The 24649-nt window shown below is 43.5% G+C and overlaps 2 protein-coding genes across 2 annotated transcripts; one reads left to right on the forward strand and one right to left on the reverse strand.

Annotated features, from left to right (window-relative positions):
- Positions 1-293: 293 nt before the first annotated feature.
- On the reverse strand, positions 294-3715 carry LOC120029547 (glucose-6-phosphatase-like). Its single transcript, XM_038974815.1, has 5 exons — positions 3399-3715; positions 3028-3137; positions 2010-2121; positions 1466-1581; positions 294-1350 (listed from the first exon to the last, which is right to left on the reverse strand). Exons 1-5 carry the CDS (start codon positions 3626-3628, stop codon positions 842-844), a joined length of 1077 nt encoding a protein of 358 aa, XP_038830743.1. The 5' UTR covers positions 3629-3715; the 3' UTR covers positions 294-841.
- A 1500-nt stretch (positions 3716-5215) lies between these two features.
- LOC120029548 (glucose-6-phosphatase-like) lies at positions 5216-14958 on the forward strand. Its single transcript, XM_038974816.1, has 5 exons — positions 5216-5565; positions 5739-5848; positions 12640-12745; positions 13119-13234; positions 13789-14958. Exons 1-5 carry the CDS (start codon positions 5348-5350, stop codon positions 14295-14297), a joined length of 1059 nt encoding a protein of 352 aa, XP_038830744.1. The 5' UTR covers positions 5216-5347; the 3' UTR covers positions 14298-14958.
- Positions 14959-24649: the final 9691 nt, after the last annotated feature.

Consider the following 24649-nt stretch of genomic DNA (forward strand, 5'->3'; position numbering starts at 1 on the left):
AAAGGCCAGGGCTCCATATAGGGTTGATGACCACTGGTTTGGCTCTGTTTATATGTACTGTACAAATAGTTTTATTTTATTTACAATGTGTACTTGTTTTGTAGACGCATGGCACTGATAGTGTGATGAATTTAGTTTTACCACTGCTGCAGTTTCAAAGTGTTGTGGACTTGCTGATAGTTTATCAGTAACGTGTAATTAATGATAGGAAACATTTAAACTGAATGTAGAATCATGTGTCTGAACCAATCCCTAAATATATATGCATAGTAGTGTTAGCACATAGTCAGTGATATATTTGAAAGATTTTTATTATAAATATCTGACAGAATTTCAAAAAATATATTAAACAGGAAAAATACAGTTACAAAACAAATATTAACAAAGTTATTCATGTATAACATATTCTTAGAACGCACTTTAAAGCAGGCCACTAAAGTCCCTGAGAGAGCTTTTGGGCTAATTTTCTCCTGGATTTGATTCGGCTTTATCTCGTTTCAAAACGGGAACATTAACTTGCTGGACTCCTGAGTTCGCACTGAACTACTTATAAATTATCCGTTTTGATTCAATCACACCACTGTGTCTAAAGTGCCACTGAGTAATTCACTGGATAATCCTTTCATTTTAGTGTTCACACTGTGTGTAGATAAGAATATAAGACCTTTACAGTGAGTGACTGGATAAAAGTAGGGTAGACAAAGACCCCAATGGCTTGTTGATCGCTTGGGCAGTTTGGGAAGAAAGTCAATGCATAGAATGATTAAGGATTACAGCACGGTTCAATTCTGGAGTCATATCTGAATACACAAGTCTATGTGCATGCCGGCCGCCGCCGACCTCACAAATGCTTCTTGCTCTGTACGCCGCTCAGAGCTCCAGACACGCAGTAGGGGATGATGCTGACGGTGGCCAGGGGGACAGTGGCGCTTTTACAGAAAGACAGCAGGTAGAAGATGGCGGCAGTGTGCGTGGGGGGCTTGAACGAGTCAAAGAGGTGCAGCAGGAGCAGCGAGGTGACGATACATCCTGTCCTAAAGAGGGTGGAGCTGCTGCTGTTCTTGCTCTCGGTGTAGAGGGGCGAGTGTAGGCCCAGGCCTAGGCCAAACAGGGTGCCCATGTTACGCAGGAGGCTGGCGAAGGGAGTGGAGTCCATGTGGACCCACTCGGCTCTCACACACCACTTCTGGGCTTTCTCCAGGGTCCACAGCAGGTCCACGCCTAGAGCCTTCAGCAGCACGTAGAAGCCCACAGCGAAGGAGAGCAGAAAGAGGGTGGTGTAGAAGTACTTCTTCAGACTGGCTCCGTAGATCCACTGGGTTCTGTTGAAGGCCTCGGCCACAACCATACCTGGAAATCAAATAGAAAACGTAATATTAGCATCAGGTAGTTGAACAATCTGCACATTTTTGTGCCATATTTGTGAGGGTTGTTATAAGGGCTGGTATAAGGGCTTCAAACTGACCTGTGATTACTCCACAGATGACTTGATGGGGGAAGTGGGCAGCAATGAAGACTCTGGAGAGACAGACACAGACCTGGACCGCCCAGAAGAACGCCCACAGAGTGCCCCGTAGATACCTACGGGCAGCCAGACAAGGGGAGAGGGAGAGGAACCATCAGCAAATGCATCTTTAGGCGTTTTGAAATCTGTCTGGCTGCTAAGAGACTATAAGAAACCTTGAATACCAGTAAATGTGCAAATAAATGATATACACAGCAGGGGAATTTGTTTTTCCTGTGTCACTACAGGTGAATAGGCTTCTACTGATACATGTAATCATTTTAATCGACTGTCGCTTCCTTTGATTTTACAACAAAACCACTCGAACGGAATCTTTTGCACATCCCCTTCCCTTCGACTAACTGAAGTTAGTTTTCGGGGTAAATCATCAACAACAGTGCTGCACAGACAAGTAGGATAAAACTGACAAGCACTGAACGAAAAATGGCAAACAAGAACAAGATCATTGAGGACAAGAGGAGGGGTCGAATGTTCTGGAACTTACAGGCCCTTAGAGGAAGATCTCGTCTTATTCTTGGTCAGCGTGATGGCTAGAATGGAGGTGACCAGTGTGTAGTAGACGCCTGCAGCTCCCATAGCGTGGCCAGAGGGACTGCCTACCAGGCAAGCAGACAGAAAGGCATACTTCAGTCAATGGCCATAGCACTTAATTCAAGTAAAATGAAAATCTAACACAATACTGTACAATATCGTAAACCATGAATATTATCAACATCCTTACTTATAAAACGTTGGCTATTTTCACTGAATCATAGCATATCACTCCCATAAACATTTATTTCGACAGTGAAGCGAAAACTTTTAATTTGGCTCTATACTCCAGCATTTTGGGTGTTAGATCAAATGCTTTGAGGCAAATGTTGCCTCTTATGAGCAATACATTATTTACCATTCATTTCTACTGGGCACAACATAATCTAAAACACAACCAAAAACTGCAAATGCATCCAAAGAAATTGCAGTCACAAGCTTGATGTAGTCATGGTGAGCTAGAAATACGGAACCAAATACAAAACCTTTGATTACATACTTGTTGGATGCATTTGCAGTTTGTTTTGGTTGCGTTTCGGATTGTGTTGTGCCCAGTAGAAATGAATGGTAAGTAATGTATTGTGTCATTTTGCATGACATTTTTTGTGAAGTGTTTTCAGTAAAGTGGTTTCATTTCTAAATGCTAAAACAGCTATGTATGAAAACAGTCTCACAGTGAATTTGTCCAAATACTTTTTCAAATGGGGGGGGGGGGACTAGATACATAAAGTGCTTTCATTTCTAAATGGTAAAACAGATATGTATGAAAATACCCTCAAATAAAAGGTGACATTCTGTACTGTGTACTGTCACCTCATATGAAAAATCTGATCTCAAATCCAAAATGCTGGAGTATAAAGCCAAATTAAAAGTTTTAGCTTCACTTTCCAAGTAAATACGTAGGGGAGTGTACATTTCATGTCATAAGGCACTACGGTAAAAGTATATGGAAGTAAAGTGATGCTTCTTACCTGGGCCAGTTTCACAGGTCATGGGGTACTGTTCAATGTGAGGTGCAGTGGTATTGCTGTAGTAAGGTGTTTCATGGACCCACCAATACGGCCTCTCGCCAAACAGAATCCTTAGTTTGGAAAGCACAAGCCACTTAGAATTAAGATGAATGTGGGGAATTTCAGTCTCAGTTGCATTTTATTTGAATTCAATTGACAGGGACTGTGCACATTTATCGACATGTCAATGTGCCAGATGTAGCCGAAGGGACACATTTGATCAAGTTCTGAATTGGTATCCCAGTAACCGTTTATTTGAAGGGTACCTATATAATGACTTCATAACACATGCATAAACCACACATGACACATTCATAAGCAGTACGACTCACCACTTGAAGACCAGGTTGAGCCAGTCTCCGATCACTGCCACCCAAATGAGCTTGATGCCCACTGACTCCCGCAGGTGGAACCAGAGAGGGAAGAAGATGAAGAAGGTGTTCCGGAGGTCAGCAGCCCAGGACACCCACAGGAACAAACCCTGGGCGTCCTTATAGTTGGTCTGAAGGTAATTAGTGGTGCTCACCCCATAGCCCTGCATGGCATCCATGACTGCCTCCATTTTCAAACTGTCCCTAGTGAATTGTCAGTCTAGGAAGCCAATGTGAGATGTGATGGGGTATGAGAGCACTGTATGCATGAGTCTGCCCGGTTGTTTTTATACCAGAGGGACCCACCACCCAAAGGCATGTACAGCCTGATCTTTGGACCTTGCACGTGTAATAAAACACAGCGGGGCAGGGGTGTTTGGGAGGGTTGTACTAAGGATAGAGACCATTCAAATAAGTACAAAGGACAGGTAAAAACAATAGTCAATCAGTGTCTCTGTGTCTCTCACCCTGAAATGGAGCCAAAAATACTTCATTTATGATTGACCGGTGGAATTCAAATTAAAACCCAACAAATAGCCTACACAATACAATTTGTGGCAAAACAAGCCAAGCAAGGGGATGCGTGGACAACGGCATTGCATTCGCTTTTCTCTATTGAAATGAAAACCCAATGTTTTACTACACTACAGTCTGCTTTATCTGTAATACAGTAAGATGTCCTTGTAAGACCATGAAATGGATAAGATAGGGACTAAAAGAGTCACACAAATGCACAGACTTCACTAAGCCCCCTTTTTGGCCAGTTTTAAACAACACATTTAAAAAAAATAAGAAATAAAAAACATTTGAATTATAAAAAGCCAAATATATATATATATTGACAATAAATACGCCCATCCTTCGACAACTTGCAGACCATAATCTGTCAGTTATATAATACATTTCTGACGACTTTGTGAAAATTGAGTCTGGACAGAGTCCTGCAGCTAGCCCACCTGGTCGGTTACATAAAGGAATCAATCATTCAATGGTTTTGGACTCACTCAGGAGATGCTGAGAAGATAACTTACCAATAACACTAGGTCCTAGATATGGTACTCACTGTACTGTAAATAAGTCTGATAAGGCAACCCCCAAGCCAGGGTTTTATCTCGGAAGGAAATAACCAATGAACTGTTATCATTATAGCAGGTCACAAAGTCAATAGTGAATTTTCAATGGATTTAGTTCCATTCGTTTCACATGTCAATGATGGATGTGGTTGAAGTAGTAAGACATAAATAGGTCAATCAATTTTCATTGGACTGCCTGAAGTGTCCTTGCTACAATCCTCACCAAGAGACGTATAGTCATGAAGTGGAAAAACGTTCACTCACCATTGCACAGTCATCCTGTTTCAGGGGCTAGCGTATCACTCCAGAGCTCCAGAGTTTACCGCTTTTGGGAGCAGGAGCTCCATGGAGGGGTGTAGGCTCAGTGGCGGACTTACCATTAGGCAACAATATATAGTATGAACATGGCATAAGTCAAGGCAAAATGTGTAGAATTTCCGGAAATAAGCTTTAAAACTGCAACATTTTCTCTACTCATAGCAAAATGTGTAGAATTGCTGCAAATGTACTTTAAAATTATATATATATATTTTATCTCCACCGCCATTCAAATGTTTTGCCCACAAGGTGGGGTGGGGTTAACCAAATATCACTTAGGCCGGGGGCCACAGACTGGCCTCCAAATCACCAAGTCTGCCCATGTGTAGGCTAAAGGTCAGGCAGTGTGTCTGCAACATCCTCCTGGAAGCAAACAAATGCCCTAACCTTGAATAAAGTCCAGTGGGAACAACAGACTGCATGACAGTCCTGGAGCTCAAGAGCTCCTGACCATTCTCCAATCCTCGCCCAGCTTTGGTGTACCTTCCCTGGGGACTGATCTGGATCCACACCACAGTCATGGATCTTTTCCACAGCTGGGGGGTGGAGGTGGCCGTCCATCTGCAGACCCAGTATGGGCATTATGAGGGCTGGTTTAGTCTAGCCTCTACAGTGGCTGACCTGCATACCACCTTCTTTTGTTTCTTCCCAGTCTGGTTCTATCTGCGCAGGGACGTGGGTGTAAAGCTCATCTGGGTGGCTGTCATCGGGGACTGGCTCAACCTGGTCATGAAGTGGTAAGGAACGGATTAAATTGGTTTTCTGACATTTGTTTTTCATTGATTTTGGTACACATTGCGATTTAGTACACATAAACAAAAACCTACGCTGACTTGAACATAATTTAAAACTGAAATTGTCAATTGTCAGGACTTTCAAAGAGTTGAATGATGTTCCCTCTCCATGGCAGGGTTCTATTTGGAGAGAGACCCTATTGGTGGGTCCATGATACCCGCTTCTATGGGACAGATCCAGCCCCTGCCTTAAAACAATTCCCCATCACCTGTGAAACTGGACCAGGTAGGCAATGCCATAGATAGATGTGTGCCAGACTCTAGCATGATTATCACTCAATACACCTCAAAATATTGGCAGTCTTGGCAAGTGGAAGCATTATTCAAATCAAATGTTATTTGTAACATGCGCCAAATACAACAGGTATTCACCTTACCGTGAAATGCTTACTTACAAGCTCTTAACCAACAATGCGGGGGGGGGGGGGGGGGGGGGGGGGCGTACGCACTAGAGGTCGAACGATTATGATTTTTCAATACCGATACCAATTATTGGAGGACCAAAAAAGCCGATACCGATTAATCGGCCGATTTTTAATGACAATTACAACAATACTGAATGAACACTTATTTTAACTTAATATAATACAAAATTCAAAAGGCACTCGCACATCTGAGCAATCTTATTTGCAGGTACATGGCAACAATTGAACAAGATGAAGGAAAAAGAAAACCGCACACTGCTCTTGATAGTATCACCGATATTTAATAAGCTTAAGTATCGGCCTCACGGCCTTCGTCAGAGCTTTTAATATTCGTCAGAACTTAATATAATAAATCAATAAAATCAATTTAGCCTCAAATAAATAATGAAACATGTTCAATTTGGTTTAAATAATGCAAAAACAAAGTGTTGGAGAAGAAAGTAAAAGTGCAATATGTGCCATGTAAGAAAGCTAACGTTTAAATTCCTTGCTCAGAACATGAGAACATATGAAAGCTGGTGGTTCCTTTTAACATGAGTCTTCAATATTCCCAGGTAAGAAGTTTTAGGTTTTAGTCATTATAGGAATTATAGGACTATTTCTCTCTATACCATTTGTACTTCATTAACCTTTGACTATTGGATGTTCTTATAGGCACTTTAGTATTGCCAGTGTAACAGTATAGGTTCCGTCCCTCTCCTCGCTCCTACCTGGGCTCGAACCAGGAACACAACAACAACAGCCACCCTCGAAGCAGCGTTACGCATCGCTCCACAAAAGCCGCTGCCCTTGCAGAGCAAGTCTCAGAGCGAGTGACGTTTGAAACGCTATTAGCGCGCACCCCGCTAACTAGCTAGCCATTTCACATCAGTTACACCAGCCTAATCTCAGGAGTTGATAGGCTTGAAGTCATAAACAGCAGAGCTGCTGGCAAAACGCACGAAAGTGCTGTTTGAATGAATGCTTACGAGCCTGCTGGTGCCTACCATCAGACTGCTCTATCAAATCATAGACTTAATTATAACATAATAACACACAGAAATACGAGCCTTAGGTCATTAATATGGTTGAATCCGGAAACTATCATCTCGAAAACAAGACGTTTATTCTTTCAGTGAAATACGGAACCGTTCCGTATTTTATTTAACGGGTGGCATCCCTAAGTCTAAATATTCCTGTTACATTGCACAACCTTCAATGTTATGTCATAATTACGTAAAATTCTGGCAAATTAGGAGGCCCAAACTGTTGCATATACACTGACTCTGCGTGCAATGAACGCAAGAGAAGTGACACAATTTCACCTGGTTAATATTGCCTGCTAACCTGGATTTCTTTTAGCTAAATATGCAGGTTTAAAAATATATACTTCTGTGTATTGACATTAAGAAAGGCATTGATGTTTATGGTTAGGTACACATTGGAGCAACGATACGCACCGCATCGATTATATGCAACGCAGGACACGCTAGATAAACTAGTAATATCATCAACCATGTGTAGTTAACTAGTGATTATGATTGATTGATTGATTGTTTTTTATAAGATAAGTTTAATGCTAGCTAGCAACTTACCTTGGCTTACTGCATTCGCGTAACAGGCAGGCTCCTCGTGGAGTGTAATGTAATCAGGTGGTTAGAGCGTTGGACTAGTTAACTGTAAGGTTGCAAGATTGAATCCCCCGAGCTGACAAGGTAAAAATCTGTCGTTCTGCCCCTTAACGAGGCAGTTAACCCACCGTTCCTAGGCCGTCATTGAAAATAAGAATGTGTTCTTAACTGACTTGCCTAGTTAAATAAAGATGAAATAAAGGTGTGAAATAAATAAAAATAAATAAATCGGCCAAATCGGTGTCCAAAAATACCGATTTCCGATTGTTATGAAAACTTGAAATCGGCCCTAATTAATCGGCCATTCCGATTAATCGGTTGACCTCTAGTACGCACTACCCTTATATGGTCAGACGCCGAGCAGTTGCCATACCAGGCGGTGATGCAACCGGTCAGGAGGCTCTTGATGGTGCAGCTGTAGAACTTTTTGAGGATCTGGGGACCAATGTCGAATCTTTTCAGTCTCCTGAGGGGGAAAAGGTGTTTTCGTGCCCTCTTCACAACTGTCTTGGTGTGTTTGGACCATGATAGTTTGTTGATGATGTGGACACCAAGGAACTTGAAACTCTCGACCCGCTCCACTTCAGCCTCGTCGATGTTAATGAGGGCCTGTTCGGCCCTGCTTTTCCTATAGTCCACGATCAGCTCCTTTGTCTTTCTCACATTGAGGGTTGTTGTGGCACCACACTTACAGGTCTCTGACCTCCTCCCTATAGGCTGTCTCATCATTGTTGGTGATCAGGCCTAACACTGTTGTGTCGTCAGCAAACTTAAATCAAATCAGATCAAATTGTATTTGTCACATACACATGGTTAGCAGATGTTAATGCGAGTGTAGTGAAATGCTTGTGCTTCTAGTTCCGACAATGCAGTAATAACCAACGAGTAATCTAACCTAACAATTCCACAACTACTACCTTATACACACAAGTGTAAAGGGATAAATAATATGTACATAAAGATATATGAATGAGTGATGGTACAGAACGGCATAGGCAAGATGCAGTAGATGGTATCAAGTACAGTATATACATATAAGATGAGTAATGTAGGGTATGTAAACATAAAAGTGCATAGTTTAAAGTGGCTAGTGATACATGTATTACATAAAGATGGCAAGATGCAGTAGATGATATAGAGTACAGTATATACATATACATTATATTAAGTGGCATTGTTTAAAGTGGCTAGTGATACATTTTTGATCAATTTCCATCAATTTCCATTATTAAAGTGAGCTGGAGTTGAGTCAGTATGTTGGCAGCAGCCACTCGATGTTAGTGGTGGCTGTTTAACAGTCTGATGGCCTTGAGATAGAAGCTGTTTTTCAGTCTCTCGGTCCCTGCTTTGATGCACCTGTACTGACCTCGCCTTCTGGATGATAGCGGGGTGAACAGGCAGTGGCTCGGGTGGTTGTTGTCCTTGATGATCTTTATGGCCTTCCTGTGATATCGGGTGGTGTAGGTGTCCTGGAGGGCAGGTAGTTTGCCCCCAGTGATGCGTTGTGCAGACCTCACTACCCTCTGGAGAGCCTTACGGTTGTGGGCGGAGCAGTTGCCGTACCAGGCGGTGATACAGCCCGACAGGATGCTCTCGATTGTGCATCTGTAGAAGTTTGTGAGTGCTTTTGGTGACAAGCCGAATTTCTTCAGCCTCCTGAGGTTGAAGAGGCGCTGCTGCGCCTTCTTCACAACGCTGTCTGTGTGGGTGGACCAATTCAGTTTGTCCGTGATGTGTACGCCGAGGAACTTAAAACCTACTACCCTCTCCAATACTGTCCCGTCGATGTGAATAGGGGGGTGCTCCCTCTGCTGTTTCCTGAAGTCCACAGTCATCTCCTTTGTTTTGTTGACGTTGAGTGTGAGGTTATTTTCCTGACACCACACTCCGAGGGCCCTCACCTCCTCCCTGTAGGCCGTCTCGTCGTTGTTGGTAATCAAGCCTACCACTATAGTGTCGTCCGCAAACTTGATGATTGAGTTGGAGGCGTGCATGGCCACACAGTCGTGGGTGAACAGGGAGTACAGGAGAGGGCTCAGAACGCACCCTTGTGGGGCCCCAGTGTTGAGGATCAGCGGGGTGGAGATGTTGTTACCTACCCTCACCACCTGGGGCCGGCCCGTCAGGAAGTCCAGTACCCAGTTGCACAGGGCGGGGTCGAGACCCAGGGTCTCGAGCTTGATGACGAGTTTGGAGGGTATTATGGTGTTAAATGCTGAGCTGTAGTCGATGAACAGCATTCTCACATAGGTATTCCTCTTGTCCAGATGGGTTAGGGCAGTGTGCAGTGTGGTTGCGATTGCGTCGTCTGTGGACCTATTGGGGCGGTAAGCAAATTGGAGTGGGTCTAGTGTATCAGGTAGGGTGGAGGTGATATGGTTCTTGACTAGTCTCTCAAAGCACTTCATGATGACGGAAGTGAGTGCTACGGGGCGGTAGTCGTTAAGCTCAGTTACCTTAGCTTTCTTGGGAACAGGAACAATGGTGGCCCTCTTGAAGCATGTGGGAACAGCAGACTGGGATAAGGATTGATTGAATATGTCCGTAAACACACCAGCCAGCTGGTCTGCGCATGCTCTGAGGACACGGCTGGGGATGCCGTCTGGGCCTGCAGCCTTGCGAGGGCTAACACATTTAAATGTTTTACTCACGTCGGCTGCAGTGAAGGAGAGTCCGCAGGTTTTGGTAGCGGGCCGTGTCAGTGGCACTGTATTGTCCTCAAAGCGAGCAAAGAGGTTATTTAGTCTGTCTGGGAGCAAGACATCCTGGTCCGCGATGGGGCTGGTTTTCTTTTTGTAATCCGTTATTGACTGTAGACCCTGCCACATACCTCGTGTCTGAGCCGTTGAATTGCACTCTACTTTGTCTCTATACTGATGCTTAGCTTATTTGATTGCCTTGCGGAGGGAATAGCTACACTGGTTTTGGAGTCGTGTTTGGCCACGCAGTTGTGGGTGAACAGGGAATACAGGAGGGGACTAAGCACGCACCCCTGAGGGGCCCCAGTGTTGAGGATCAGCGTGGCAGATGAATTGTTGCCTACTCTTACCACCGGGGGGGGGGCCCGTCAGGAAGTCCAGGATCCAGTTGCAGATGGAGGTGTTTAGTCCCACGGTCCTTCACTTAGTGATGAGCTTCGTGGGCACTATGGTGTTGAACGCTGAGCTGCAGTCAATGAACAGCATTCTAACATAGGTGTTCCTTTTGTCCAGGTGGGAAAGGGCAGTGTGGAGTGCGATTGCGATAGCATCATTTGTGGATCTGTTGGGGTGGTATGCAAATTTGAGTGTGTCTAGGGTTTCCGGCATGATGGTGTTAATGTGAGCCACTCGGGGCTGGGTTTCCCTTTGTAGTCCGCAATATTTTTCAAGCCCTGTCACATCCGACGAACATCAGAGCCGGTGTAGTAGGATTCAATCTTAGTCCTGTATTGGAGCTTTGCCGGTTTGATGGTTCGTCTGAGGGCATAGCGGGATGTCTTATAAGCGTCCGGATTAGTGTCCCGCTCCTTGAAAGAGGCAGGTCTAGCCTTTAGCTCGGTGCGGATGTTGCCTGTAATCCTTCTACACCTGCATTGCTTGCTGTTTGGGGTTTTAGGCTGGGTTTCTGTACAGCACTATGAGATATCAGCTGATGTAAGAAGGGCTATATAAATAAATTTGATTTGATTTGATCCATGGCTTCTGGTTGGGATATGTACGTACGGTTACTGTGGGGACGACGTCATCGATGCACTTATTGATGAAGCCGGTGACTAAGGTGGTATTTTCCTCAATGCCATTGGATGAATCCCAGAACATATTCCAGTCTGTGCTAGCAAATCAGTCCTGTAGCGTAGCATCTGCGTCATCTGACCACTTCCGTATTGAGCGAGTCACTGGTACTTCCTGCTTTAGTTTTTGCTTGTAAGCAGGAATCAGAAGGATAGAATTATGGTCAGATTTGCCAAATGGAGGGCGAGGGCAAGCTTTGTATGGGTCTCTGTGTGTGGAGTAGAGGTGGTCTAGAGTTATTTATCCTCTGGTTGCATATGCTGGTAGATATTAGGTCAAACGGATTTAAGTTTGCCTGCATTAAAGTCCCCGGCCACTAGGAGCGCCGCTTCTGGATGAGCATTTTCTTGTTTGCTTATGGCCTTATACAGCTCGTTGAGTGCGGTCTTAGTGCCAGCATCGGTTTGTGGTGGTAAATAGACGGCTATGAATAATATAGATGAGATCTCTCTTGGTAGATAGTGTGGTCTACAGCTTATCGTGAGGTTTCTACCTCCGGCGATCAATACCTCGAGACTTCTTCAATATTAGACATCGCGCACCAGCAGTTATTGACAAATAGAGTCACACCCCTGCCCCTCGTCTTACCAGACGTAGCTGCTCTGTCCTGCCGATGCACAGAGAAGCCAGCCAGCTCTATATTACCCGTGTCGTCGTTCAGCCACGTCTTGGTGAAACATTAGATATTACAGTTTTTAATGTCCCGTTGGTAGGATGGTCTCAATCGTAGATCGTCCAGTTTGTTTATCAATGATTGCACGTTGGCCAATAATTCGGAGGGAAGTGGTGGTTTACCTACTCATATGCGAATTCTTACAAGGCATTATTTGCTTGGCCTGTATGTCATAAATGACTGATACCAGTACTATAGGGCCATAACACCTTTGCACTTATCGATTCCCATTCCACAGGGTAAATACATAGAGAATAATCTTATCTGGAAAGGAATTCAGTTGGTAGTGTAGTGTGTAATTTTTGTTTAGCTAATTGCATCTTCAGGGTGTGTGTCCACTGTCTAAATAAGACAACAAAACAGGGATGGGAAAGAGGTGTAATGTGATGATGGGAAAATAATGCAGACGATAGCTGCTGAACAAAGGGACTTTGCCCAGATATTCATCATATCCCCGGTAGCCAGATATGTGTGTGCTTTAGCCAACTCTTATAACCGAAATGGTTCATGAAGCCAAAGTGTGCTGTTTTTCATAGGAAGTCCTTCGGGTCATGCCATGGGCTCGTCTGCGGTGTGGTACGTGATGATAACAGCTGTCTTCTCAGTGGCGGCAGAAAGACGGTTCCCCCCTCTCCTGTACAGGTGGGTCAAAAGAGAAGTGGAGTCAATGGTGTTGTTACTGCTTATACCAAATTCAGTGCTTTCAGATCCACACAAAGTGCCTAGGGGTTAGGGCAGGGGTGGGAAAACTATGGCCTGCCAGCCGATGTTATGCGTCCAGCGAGGGAAATTAGTATTTTGGTTTAAAAAACCACTCAGGCTATTCTTGAACATCTGAAACTACTGTAGATAGAAAGTATGTAGAAATGTCTGACTTATATATTTTCAATTAACTGCCCTTTTTCTGGACCTCAAATAGATTTTTTGGAGGACAAATCTGTAAACAAAAACTTGGTTAGGGGTTAGGATCTATTGTTGTTTTGGAGCAAGGCCTTAGTGTCTTGTTCTTCCCCAGGTTCTTGCAGGTGGGGCTCTGGATGCTGCTGTGTACAGTAGAGCTGCTGGTGTGCATGTCCAGAGTCTACATGGCTGCCCACTTCCCGCACCAGGTCATCAGTGGGGTCATCACAGGTCAGAGAACCAGGGCTTGACCGAGATTTCAAGATGCAGCTTGTACCCCTAGCAGGTTGTGCTGACCTGAACCGTACTGTGCAGGTTTGGTTATTTTCCTTTCACGTTGTCGTCCTTTCCAGAAACTGTGGTGAATGCGCAACCAGGCCAACACAGTACACCTCGGATTGGCTCGGTTTGGATCAGCAAGTACACTGTAAAATAATCCTGTTGTTTTTACAGTAACTTACTGACAGAGAGTAAACTTTACAGTAATGTACTGTTAAACCCAAGTTTCTTTGGAAATTACAGAAATGTACTGTTAAACCCAAGTTTCTTTGGAATTTACAGTAACATACGGTACCTTTTACAGTAAATATTTTACAAAAACTTTACAGCAATGTGCTATTAAACCAAAGTTTCTTTCGAATTTATGGTAAAATACTAAAACTTGTATTTTACAGTAACTGGCTGCCAGTAAGTTACCGTAAAACAACTAGATTGTTTTTTACAGTGTAAGAGGGGTATCAGGTTTTGATTTTGTTCTAAAATGTTCTTGTCTATATCCATGGCAGGTATCATGGTGGCTGAGACCTTCTCCAGAGTGCAGTGGATCTATGGAGCCAGTCTGAAGAAGTACTTCTACACCACCCTCTTTCTGCTCTCCTTTGCTGTGGGCTTCTATGAGCTGCTGAAAGCTATAGGCGTGGACCTGCTGTGGTCCCTGGAGAAAGCCCAGAAGTGGTGTGTGAGAGCCGAGTGGGTCTACATGGACTCCACCCCCTTCGCCAGCCTCCTGCGCAATATGGGCACCCTGTTTGGCCTGGGCCTGGGCCTACACTCACCCCTCTACACCGAGAACAAGAACAGCAGCATCCCCTTCAGGGTGGGATGTATCACTGTCTCTTTATTGTTGCTACAGATTCTGGATGGCTTGACGTTCTCCTCCAGAGACCAGGCAATGTTCTATGTGTTGTCATTTAGTAAGAGTGCTGCTGCTCTCTTCATTCCCACAGCTCTGGTTCCCGGAGGACTCTCCTGGATCTTCCCAGGTAGTGGGGCGGCTAAGCTGAAATTTTCATAACACCCGTTCACTTTATGATAAAAGCCCCACATTTTGCAGAGGTAGATTTATGTACCCTGAAATTATTTACATATCAGGCCATGGCAGCCATCTTACAAAATGGCCACTGAAAGTAACACAACATTTTACAATTCAGAAGTAGTGTTTTGATATAACTGCACCAAATGTGTTACAGAGGTAGATGTATGTACCCTGAAAATATTTACAGTATATATGGAGTCCCCACAGATTTGGCCCCTGGGGCCACAGCAGACATTTTACAAAATGCCAACATATGCCAACACAGCACCAAATATGCTACATAGGAACATTGATGTACCCCGAAAGGATTAAGAAATGGAAACCCCACAGATTTGGCCCCTGGAGGCCTCTACGGGGCCATGTCAGTCATTTTACAAAATGGCAACATATTGTAAAATTGTTTTACAATGCAAAAGGACTGTTTTGAGATAACAGCACCACATTTAGTACAGAGGTAGATGTACAGTGCTTTCAGACAGTATTCATACACCTTGATTTTTTCCACATATTGTTGTGTTGAAGCCTAAATTGAAAATGGATTACATGTATTTATTTTTATCTCACACAATACCCCATAATGACAAAGTATATTTAGGCTTGCCATAACAAAGGGGTTGACTCAAGACCATGTGGTATTGTGTGTAGGCCGGTGACCAAAAATCTCAATTTAATCCATTTAAATTCAGTCTCTGACAAAATGTTTTGGGGAAAAAGTCAAAGGGTGTGAATACTTTCTGAAGGCACTGCATGTCAGGGATGTGCAACTTTGATGGTGGTCTGGAGTCATTATGAGGGGCTGCAGTGGCTCGTAGGTCTGCGTACCCACACATCCACACTGTGGCGGAGAGAAGATTTTACAGTTGTAGAGCGCATTTTAAGCAATTCTAAACATTTTGGCATAGGGTGGAGGCAAACGTTTGCAGTTGTAGAGCTCATTTCAAGCAATTTGAAACATTTTGCCATAGGGTGGAGGCAAATGTTTGCAGTTTTTAATATGACGACTTATGATCAATGGGCCTCACCCCGGTCGGTAATTGCTTACTACAAGTTCAGATAGCTAGACTAATTTACCAATGACATGAGCTAATGAAGAGACTGCTGATGCACAACTAAATTCCAAAATTGAACCTTGTATATTGTATTATTCTAACTCTTAGTTGAGACCCTGACTGAGCACCCCCCCCCCACCCTGATTTTAAATTGGTCCATGGGATGTATGCATCCCGCGGGCCACCAGTTGCCTATCCCTGTAGATGCTGCAGTGTAGCTTCTGATGGAATCCTATACATTCAAGACTTATAGATGGATATGGTTATGCACAGGTGGTGAATATCATCATGCATCTGAAAAGTTTGTAATATTGCAGGTAACCTGGTTGATTTGAAGAAGTTAAAGTGTTTGACAATTTTTGTGTTTGTATTCACTAGATATCGTGAACAAGTTTGCCGAGATGAACTAATGAGTGAAATCAGACAGAGGTTTTTATACTTTTGAGTTTGATTGTTCTTCCGAGAAAGATTCGGTCCAGCTTTTCTTCTCTGTGTCCTGTTTTCCCAAAATGCCAATGCTGATTAATTTTCACCAGAGCCAGGCATTAAACATTAACTACTAGGCCATCATTCCTCAGCTCAATACATAGCAACACTCGTTTTCTGTACCTCATGGCCACTGATGCAGTACTTTATGTGTGCACCACGTGTGTCTGTGCATTAGTGATACATACCCAGTATACTGTATCAAACAAACATACCAGCAAAAACCAATAAAGACTGGACTTTACTGTGCATTGTCACATGTCAACACTACCGTACAAAATCACCTTAACTTGACCCCAATATCAAGTCGGTGGCAATCCAGCCTATCAGTGACTAGTATTGTGACGGACATGTATATTTCCTATGGTGACATAATACTGTACATCCATCCATCCTAGGGTTGCAAAGCTACCAAAGTTACTGGAATATTCGGTAATTAATAGGTCATCTATGGTAACTGGTAATTTATACATTAATATATATATTTTTAAATTCATACCTACTCATTGTTTATATCTGTGTCCATAGTATCCATGAGTTATAGTGGATAGACCATATGGTTCAAGAGAAAATTGCCTAATTAACCCTTTAGAACCGAAAAGAATTCTAGAATGCTGCTGTAGATTAATGAGAATTTTAAAGCTCATTTTCTTACACATTTCAAACAGACAGATATAGCTCAAAAACAAAGAACAAATGACAAATACAAGTTAAGTTAGTTTTAACCTCTTCTTTAACATGACACCAATTTATGTCAATAGGAATAACACAAATGTTGTCTTCAATTGTGTAAAGACACTCACTTTCAAAAAACTATTAACACACAACACAAAACTCTAAAGTATTTAAATCAAATCGAACTTTATTTGCCACATGCGCCGAATACAACAAGTATAGACTTTACCGTGAAATGCTTACTTACAAGCCCTTAACCAACAGTGCAGTTCAAGAAGAAAATATTTACCAAGTAGGCTAAAATAAAAAGTAATAATTCAAAGTAATACAATAAGAATAACGAGGCTATATACAGGCTAGTTGAGGTAATCTATAAACGTAGGTGTGGGCGAAGTCACTATACATAGGTAACAAACAAACAGCGAGAAGCAGCAGTGTACAAAGGGGAGGGGGTCAATGTAAATTGTCTGGTGGCGATTTTTATGAATTGTTCAGCAGTCTAATGGCTTGGGGGTAGAAGCTGTTGAGGAGCCTTTTGGTCCTAGACTTCGCGCTCCGGTACCACTTGCCATGCGGTAGCAGAAAAACTGTCCATAACTTGGGTGACTGGAGTCTCTGACAATTTTATGGGCTTTCCTCTGACACCGCCTGCTATATAGGTCCTGTATGGCAGGAAGCTTGGCCCCGGTGATGTACTGGGCCGTTCGCACTACCCTCTGTAGCGCCTTACGGTCAGACGCCGAGCAGTTGCCATACCAGGTGGTGATGCAACCGGTCAAGATGCTCTCAATGGTGCAGCTGTAGAACCTTTTATCTTCTTATGGCTGGGGGCAGTATTAAGTGCACCTCTGGGCACCCAGAGGTGCCCAGAGTAAACGTCCTGCTACTCAGTCCCAGTTGCTAATATATGCATATTATTAGTATATTTGGATAGAAAACACTCGGAAGTTTATAAAACTGTTTGAATGATGTCTGTGAGTATAACAAAACTCACATGGCAGGCAAAAACATGAGAAAAAATCCAACCAGGAAGTGGGAAATCTGAGATTGGTCGTTTTTCAACTCATTCCCTATTGAAGATACAGTGGGATATTGGTCATGTTGCACTTCCTAAGGCTTCCACTAGATGTCAACAGTCTTTAGAAACTTGTTTGAGGCTTCTACTGTAAAGGAGGGGCTCATAAGGGCTCTTTGAGTCAGTGGTCTGGCAGAGTGCCACAGGCTCCTGACGCTCGTTCACGTGAGAGGTAGCTCGCGTTCCATTGCTTTTTCTACAGACAAAGGAATTCTCCGGTTGGAACATTATTGAAGATTTATGTTAAAAACATCCTAAAGATTGATTCTACACATCGTTTGACATGTTTCTACGGACTGTAACGGAACTTTTTGACATTTCGTCTGCTCCTAGTGAACGTGCTTCATGACTTTGGATTTGTTTACAAAACGCGCTAACAAAAGTAGCTATTTGGACATAAATGATGGACATTATCGAACAAAACAAACATTTATTGTGGAACTGGGATTCCTGGGAGTGCATTCTGATGAAGATCAAAGGTAAGTGAATATTTATCATGTTATTTCTGACTTCTGTTGACTGCACAATATGGCGGATATCTTTTTGGCTGGTTTGGGCTCTGGGCGCCGTACTCAGATTATTGCATGGTTTGCTTTTTCCGTAAAGCTTTTTTGAAATCTGACACAGCGGTTGCATTAAGGAGAAGTGGATCTAAAATTCCATGTATAACACTTGTATCTTTGATCAACGTTTATTATGAGTATTTCTGGAAATTGATGTGGCTCTCTGCAAAATCACCGGATGTTTTTGGAACTACTGAACATAACGCGCCAATGTATACTGAGATTTTTTTATATAAATATGAACTTTACCGAACAAAACATACATGTATTGTGTAACATGAAGTCCTATGAGTGTCATCTGATGAAGATCATCAAAGGTTAGTGATTAATTGTATCTCTATTTCTGCTTTTTGTGACTCCTGTCTTTGGCTGGAAAAATGGCTGTGTTTTTCTGTGATTTGGCGGTGACCTAACATAATCGTTTGTGGTGCTTTCGCTGTAAAGCCTTTTTGAAATCGGACACTGTGGTGGAATTAACAACAAGATTACCTTTAAAATGGTATAAGATACTTGTATGTTTGAGGAATTTAAATTATGAGATTTCGGTTGTTTGAATTTGGCGCCCTGCACTTTCACTGGCTGTTGTCATATCGATCCCGTTAGCGGGATCTCAGCCATGAACTGGGGACCAATGCCAAATCTTTTCAGTCTCCTGAGGGGGAAAAGGTTTTGTTGTGCTCTCTTCATGACTGTTTTGGTATGTTTGGACCATGATAGTTCGTTGGTGATGTGGACACCAAGGAACTTGAAACTCTCGACCCGCTCCACTACAGCCCCGTCGATGTTAATGGGGGCCTGTTCGGCCAGCCTTTTTCTGTAGTCCACGATCAGCTCCTTTGTCTTGCTCACATTTAAGGAGAGGTTGTTGTCTTGGCACCATGCTGCCAGTACTCTGACCTCCTCCCTATAAGCCATATCATCGTTGTCGGTGATCAGGCCTAACACTGTTGTGTCGTCAGCAAACTTAATGAGGTGTTGGAGTCGTGTTTGGCCACGCAGTCGTGGGTGAACAGGGAATACAGGAAGGGACTAAGTACACACCCCTGAGGGGCCCCAGTGTTAAGGATCAGCATGGCAGACGTGTTGTTGCCTACTCTTACCACCTGAGGGTGGCCCGTCAGGAAGTTTCTAGGATCCAGTTGCAGAGTGTGGTGTTTAGTCCCAGAGTCCTTAGCTTAGTGATGAGTTTCGTGGGCACTATGGTGTTTAACAGCATTCTCACACAGGTGTTGCTTTTGTCCAGGTAAGAAAGGGCAGTGTGGAGTGCGATTGAGATTGCGTCATCTGTGGATCTGTTGGTGTGGTATGCGAATTGGAGTGGGTCTTGTTGATGTGAGCCAAGACCAGCCTTTCAAAGCACTTCATGGCTACCGACGTGAGTGCCACGGGGCAGTAATCATTTAGGCAGGTTACCTTCGCTTCCTTGGGCACAGGGACTATGGTGGTCTGCTTGAAACATGTAGGTATTACAGACTCAGTCAGGGAGAGGTTGAAAATGTCAGTGAAGACACTTGACAGTTGGTCTGCGCATGCTTTGAGTACACGTCCTGGTAATCGGCTTTGTGAATGTTGACCTGTTTAAAGGTTTTATTCACATCAGCTACCGTGAGCGTTATCACACAGTCATCCAGAACAGCTGGTGCTCTCGTGCATGGTTCAGTGTTGCTTGCCTCGAAGCGAGCATAAAAGGCATTTAGCTCATCTGGTAGGCTCGCGTCACTGGGCAGCTCACGTCTGGGCTTCCCTTTGTAGTCCGTAATAGTTTTCAAGCCCTACCACATATGACGAGCATCAGAGCCGGTGTTGTAGGATTCAATCTAAATCCTGTATTGACGCTTTGGTTGTTTGATGATTTGTCTGAGGGCATAGCAGGATGTCTTATAAGCGTCCGGATTAGTCTCCCGCTCCTTGAAAGTGGCAGCTCTAGCCTTTAGCTTGATGCGGATGTTGCCTGTAATCCATGGCTTCTGGTTGGGATATGTATGTACAGTCACTGTGGGGACGATGTCATCAACGTGTATTTTTCAATGCCATTGGATGAATCACCGGAACATATTCCAGTCTTTGCTAGAAAAACAGTCTTGTAGTGTAGCATTCGCGTCATCTGACCACTTCCGTTTTGAGCAAGTCACTGGTACTTCCTGCTTTAGTTTTAGCTTGTAAGCAGGAATCAGGAGGATCTAATTATGGTCAGATTTGCCAAATGGAGGGCGGGGGAGAGCTTTGTATGCATCTCTCTGTGTGGAGTAAAGGTGCTCTATGATTTCCCCCCCCCCCCTGGTTGCACATGTGACATGCTGGTAAAAATTTGGTCATAAGCGGTCTTCGTGCCAGCTTCATTTTGTGGTGGTAAATAGACGGCTACGAATAATACAGATGAGAACTCTCTTGGTAGATAATGTGGTCTGTATCTTATCATAAGGTACTCTACCTCAGGCAAGCAATACCTCGAGACTTCTTTAATATTAGACATTTGCGCACCAGCTGTTATTGACAAAAAGACACACACCCCCACCCCTCGTCTTACCAGAGGTAGCGTCTGTTCTGCTGGTGCATGGAAAATCCCTGTAGCTCTATGTTGTCCGTATCTTCGTTCAGCCACGTCTCGGTGAGACATAAGATGTTACAGTTTTTAATGTACCCTTGGTAGGATAATCTTAATAGTAGGTCATCAACTTTATTTTCCATTGAGTACACGTTAGCAAGAAGAATGGAAGGCATTAGGAGTTTACTCGCTCGCCTCCGGATTCTCAGAAGGATCCCCGATCTGCGGCTCCTTTTCTGGCGTCTTTTCTTCACGCAAAAGGTGTGGATCTGGGCCTGTTCCAGTGAAAGTAGGATATCCTTCTCGTCGGACTCGTTAAAGGAAAAAGTTTCTTCCAGTCCACAGTGAGTAATCACTTTTCTGATGTCCAGAAGTTCTTTTGGGTCATAAGAGACGGTAGCAGCAACAATATGTACACAATAAGTTAAAAAATAAGTTACACAAAACGCCAAAAAAATAACAAAATTGCACAATTGGTTGGGAGAATGTAAAACGTGTTCTTCTTGTTCATCTTTTAATTTTAGTACATTTGAATAAATTACTTAAAATGTACCAAGTATAATATATTACACTTATAAATATTATTTACATATAAATATTTTTAAAAGGATCCAAAATGTGACCAGAGGACAATACCCTAACCACAAAGTAGGCTATTTGATTGACAATGATTATTGTAATCGTAACAAATAAAAAACAAATAAAAAATGCAAACAGCTATTCAGAGACTATTTCAAAATGTTGATAGCCTCCCTCAATAAGATTTATTACAGCCTAAGCCTGACACAAAATGTAGAAATAGCAGCCTACTTTGACAACAACTCAGTGAATTGGATGTGGTGGCAGACAGGTTTTTAAAAACAACTCCTAGCAACAAATTTTGCTACTTTAAAAAATGTATTTTGAACTTTTAGCAAGATGTATTTTGAACTTTTAGCAACTTTTGAAAAGTGGCTCAAATGCTAAAATGCACGCATTTTCCCTCTAAATGACACAAAAACGTTTTTCTCTGTCACACACTGTCACAACACACGTGCCTGGCTGCAAAAGTGCATTGTGAGTGACGTCAGCAGCAGGCGCTCAGCTCGTGCACAGGCAGCAGCAGGCCAGCAGCAATATGTTAGTATATTATGTATGTTTGTAATAGTGTGTTATATGTGAAAATGTGTTCGTATTATAAATTGTATTTGAATGTTTAAGGACTCTTGGAAGATTAGTCCAAATGGGGACTAAAAGAGATCCAAATAAAATAAAAATTGTTGGCAACACTGGTCGCTACAGGCCCATTAGTTTTCTTTGTAGCCTCGTTTGAATGTTGCGGTTGCGCATATTTGTACGGAATGGGGTGAGTTTACGTTACAGTGTGCCAATGTTAGCTAATTAGTCACGAAGCGGGGACAGTTTCCATCGGTAGAAACAGGACAAAACAAGCAGCTTGTAGCTGGCTATGTAAACAAATATCACTACACAATATCATATGAGCTCCACTGCGCAGGCATCTACCCTAACACTACAGCTAAACTGTCAAATAATAGAAAACAAAGCAATGTATAGCCTATGAATATCTTTCCCTAGCAAACATAACAAACTATGACCTAAACACAACAGATAATCTCCATTCCGGTGGCTAGTTTAGACTCAGAAAATCAGTTTGTGAAAGTGAAATTTGAGGTCGACGCTTCGCAAACGCAGCCCAAATATACCAACACACACTTTTTCTGTTTGGCAGAGCTAGCTAGCTAGCTATAGCAAGCAGCCATTACCATATGAATTACATAAGTAGAAACAAGACAAAATATCCAACTAGCTGACGATATACAGCTAAACACTGCAACTATTTCCAAGAGACAGAGAGCAATCCTGCTCCACTGCTGATGAGCTCGCCTGTAGGCAACCAAATGATCATGACAGGATTTTCTAATCTGGGAGCTATTCCCAGAACTTCACATCATCAAACTTCAACAACACTGTTTAAAAAGTGCAAGGAGGACGTGTCCGAATCCGTATCATAAACCAAAATACACTACATTACCAAAAGTAATGTAGTGTAAAATCATGGGCATTAATACAGAGTTGGTCCCCCCCTATAACAGCCTCCACTCTTCTGCGAAAGCTTTCAGCTAGATGTTGGAACATTGCTGCGGGAACTTGCTTCCATTCAGCCACAAAAGCAGTAGAACACTGATGTTGGGTGATTAGGCGTGGCTTATGGGTCAGCGTTCCAATTCATCCCAAAGGTATTCGATGGGGTTTAGGTCAGGGCTCTGTGCAGGCCAGACAAGTTCTTCTACACCGATCTCGACAAACCGTTTCTCACTTTGTGCAAGTGGCATTGGCATGCTGAAACAGGAAAGGGCCTTCCCCAAACTGTTGTCACATCATCTAGAATGTCATTGTATGCTGTAGCATTAATATTTCCCTTCACTGGAACTAAGGGGCCTAGCCCGAACCATGAAAAACAGCCCCAGACCATTATTCCTCCTCCACCAAACTTTACAGTTGGCACAATGCATTGGGCATCCGCCAAACTCAGACTCATCTGTCAGACATCCAGAAGGTGAAGTGTGATTCATCACTCCAGAGAACGTGTTTCTACTGCTCCAGTCCAATGGCTGTGAGCTTTACACCACTCCAGACGATTATAGGCATTGCGCATGGTGATCTTAGTCTTGCGTGCGGCTGCTCAGCCATGGAAACCCATTTTATGAAGCTTTCGACAAACAGTTCTTGTACGTTGCTTCCAAAGGCAGTTTGGACCTTGGTAGTAAGTGTTACAGATGATTTTTACTTGCTATGCTCTTCAGCACTCGGAGGTCCTGTTCTGGAAGCTTGTGTGGCCTACCACTTTGCGGCTAAGCCGTTGTTGCTCCTAGACGTTTCCACTTAACAATACCAGTACTTACAGTTGACCGGGGCAGCTGTAGCCGGGCAGAAATTTGATGAACTGACTTGTTGCAAAGGTGGCACGTTGAAAGTCACTGAGCTCTTCAGTAAGGCCATTCTACTGCAAATGTTTACCTATGTGTTCGATGTGTGCTCGATTTTGTGTGCTCAATTTTATACACCTGTCCCCAACGGGTGTGGCTTGAAATAGCCAAATCCACTAATTTGAAAAGTGTCCACATACTTTTGTGGAATTGTCCATAGGGCTCCGAGACAGGATTGTGTCTGTGGAAGGGTACCAAAATACTTCTGGAGCATTGAAGTTCCAAGAACACAGTGGCCTCCATCATTATTAAATGGAAGAAGTTTGGAACCACCAAGACTTTTCCTAGAGCTGGCCGCCAGGCCAAACTGAGAAATCGGGGGAGAAGGGCCTTGATCAGAGAGGTGACCAAGAACCCGATGGTCACTCTGACAGGGCTCCAGAGTTCCTCTGTGGAGATGGGAGAACCTTCCAGAAGGACAACTATCTCTGCAGCACTCCACCAATCAGGCCTTTATGGTAGTGGCTAGACGGAAGCCACTCCTTAGTAAAGGCACATGACAGCCCGTTTGGAGTTTGCAAAAAGGCACCTAAAGGACTCTCAGACCATGAGAAACAAGATTCTTTGGTCTGATGAAACCAAGATTGAACTCTTTGGCCTGAATGCCAAGAGTCACGTCTGGAGGAAACCTGGCACCATCCCTACGGTGAAGCGTGGTGGCAGCATCATGCTGTGGGGGTGTTTTTCAGCAGCAGGGACTGGGAGATTAGTCAGGGTGGAGGGAAAGATGAACGGAGCAAAGTACAGAGAGGTCTTTGATGAAAACCTGCTCCAGAGCGCTCAGGGCCTCAGACTGGGGCGAAGGTTCACCTTCCAACAGGACAACGACCCTAAGCACACAGTCAAGACAACGTAGGAGTGTCTTTGAGACAAGTCTCTGAATGTCCTTGAGTGGCCCAGCCAGAGCCCGGACTTGAACCCGATCTAACATCTCTTGAGAGACCTAAAAAT

Source organism: Salvelinus namaycush, chromosome 35, assembly GCF_016432855.1.
Source record: "Salvelinus namaycush isolate Seneca chromosome 35, SaNama_1.0, whole genome shotgun sequence".
NCBI lineage: Eukaryota > Metazoa > Chordata > Actinopteri > Salmoniformes > Salmonidae > Salvelinus > Salvelinus namaycush.

Bases quoted from the DNA above. Each gene is read 5' to 3' on its own strand.
- LOC120029547 (XM_038974815.1), bottom strand. From the start codon at position 3,628: ATGGAGGCAGTCATGGATGCCATGCAGGGCTATGGGGTGAGCACCACT. The intron at 3,138-3,398 runs GTGAGTCGTACT...TTCCAAACTAAG, and splicing joins CTCAACCTGGTCTTCAAGTG to GATTCTGTTTGGCGAGAGGC. The intron at 1,351-1,465 runs GTCAGTTTGAAG...TTTGATTTCCAG, and splicing joins CATCTGTGGAGTAATCACAG to GTATGGTTGTGGCCGAGGCC.
- LOC120029548 (XM_038974816.1), top strand. From the start codon at position 5,348: ATGGATCTTTTCCACAGCTGGGGGGTGGAGGTGGCCGTCCATCTGCAG. The intron at 5,849-12,639 runs GTAGGCAATGCC...TGTTTTTCATAG, and splicing joins CACCTGTGAAACTGGACCAG to GAAGTCCTTCGGGTCATGCC. The intron at 12,746-13,118 runs GTGGGTCAAAAG...GTTCTTCCCCAG, and splicing joins TTCCCCCCTCTCCTGTACAG to GTTCTTGCAGGTGGGGCTCT.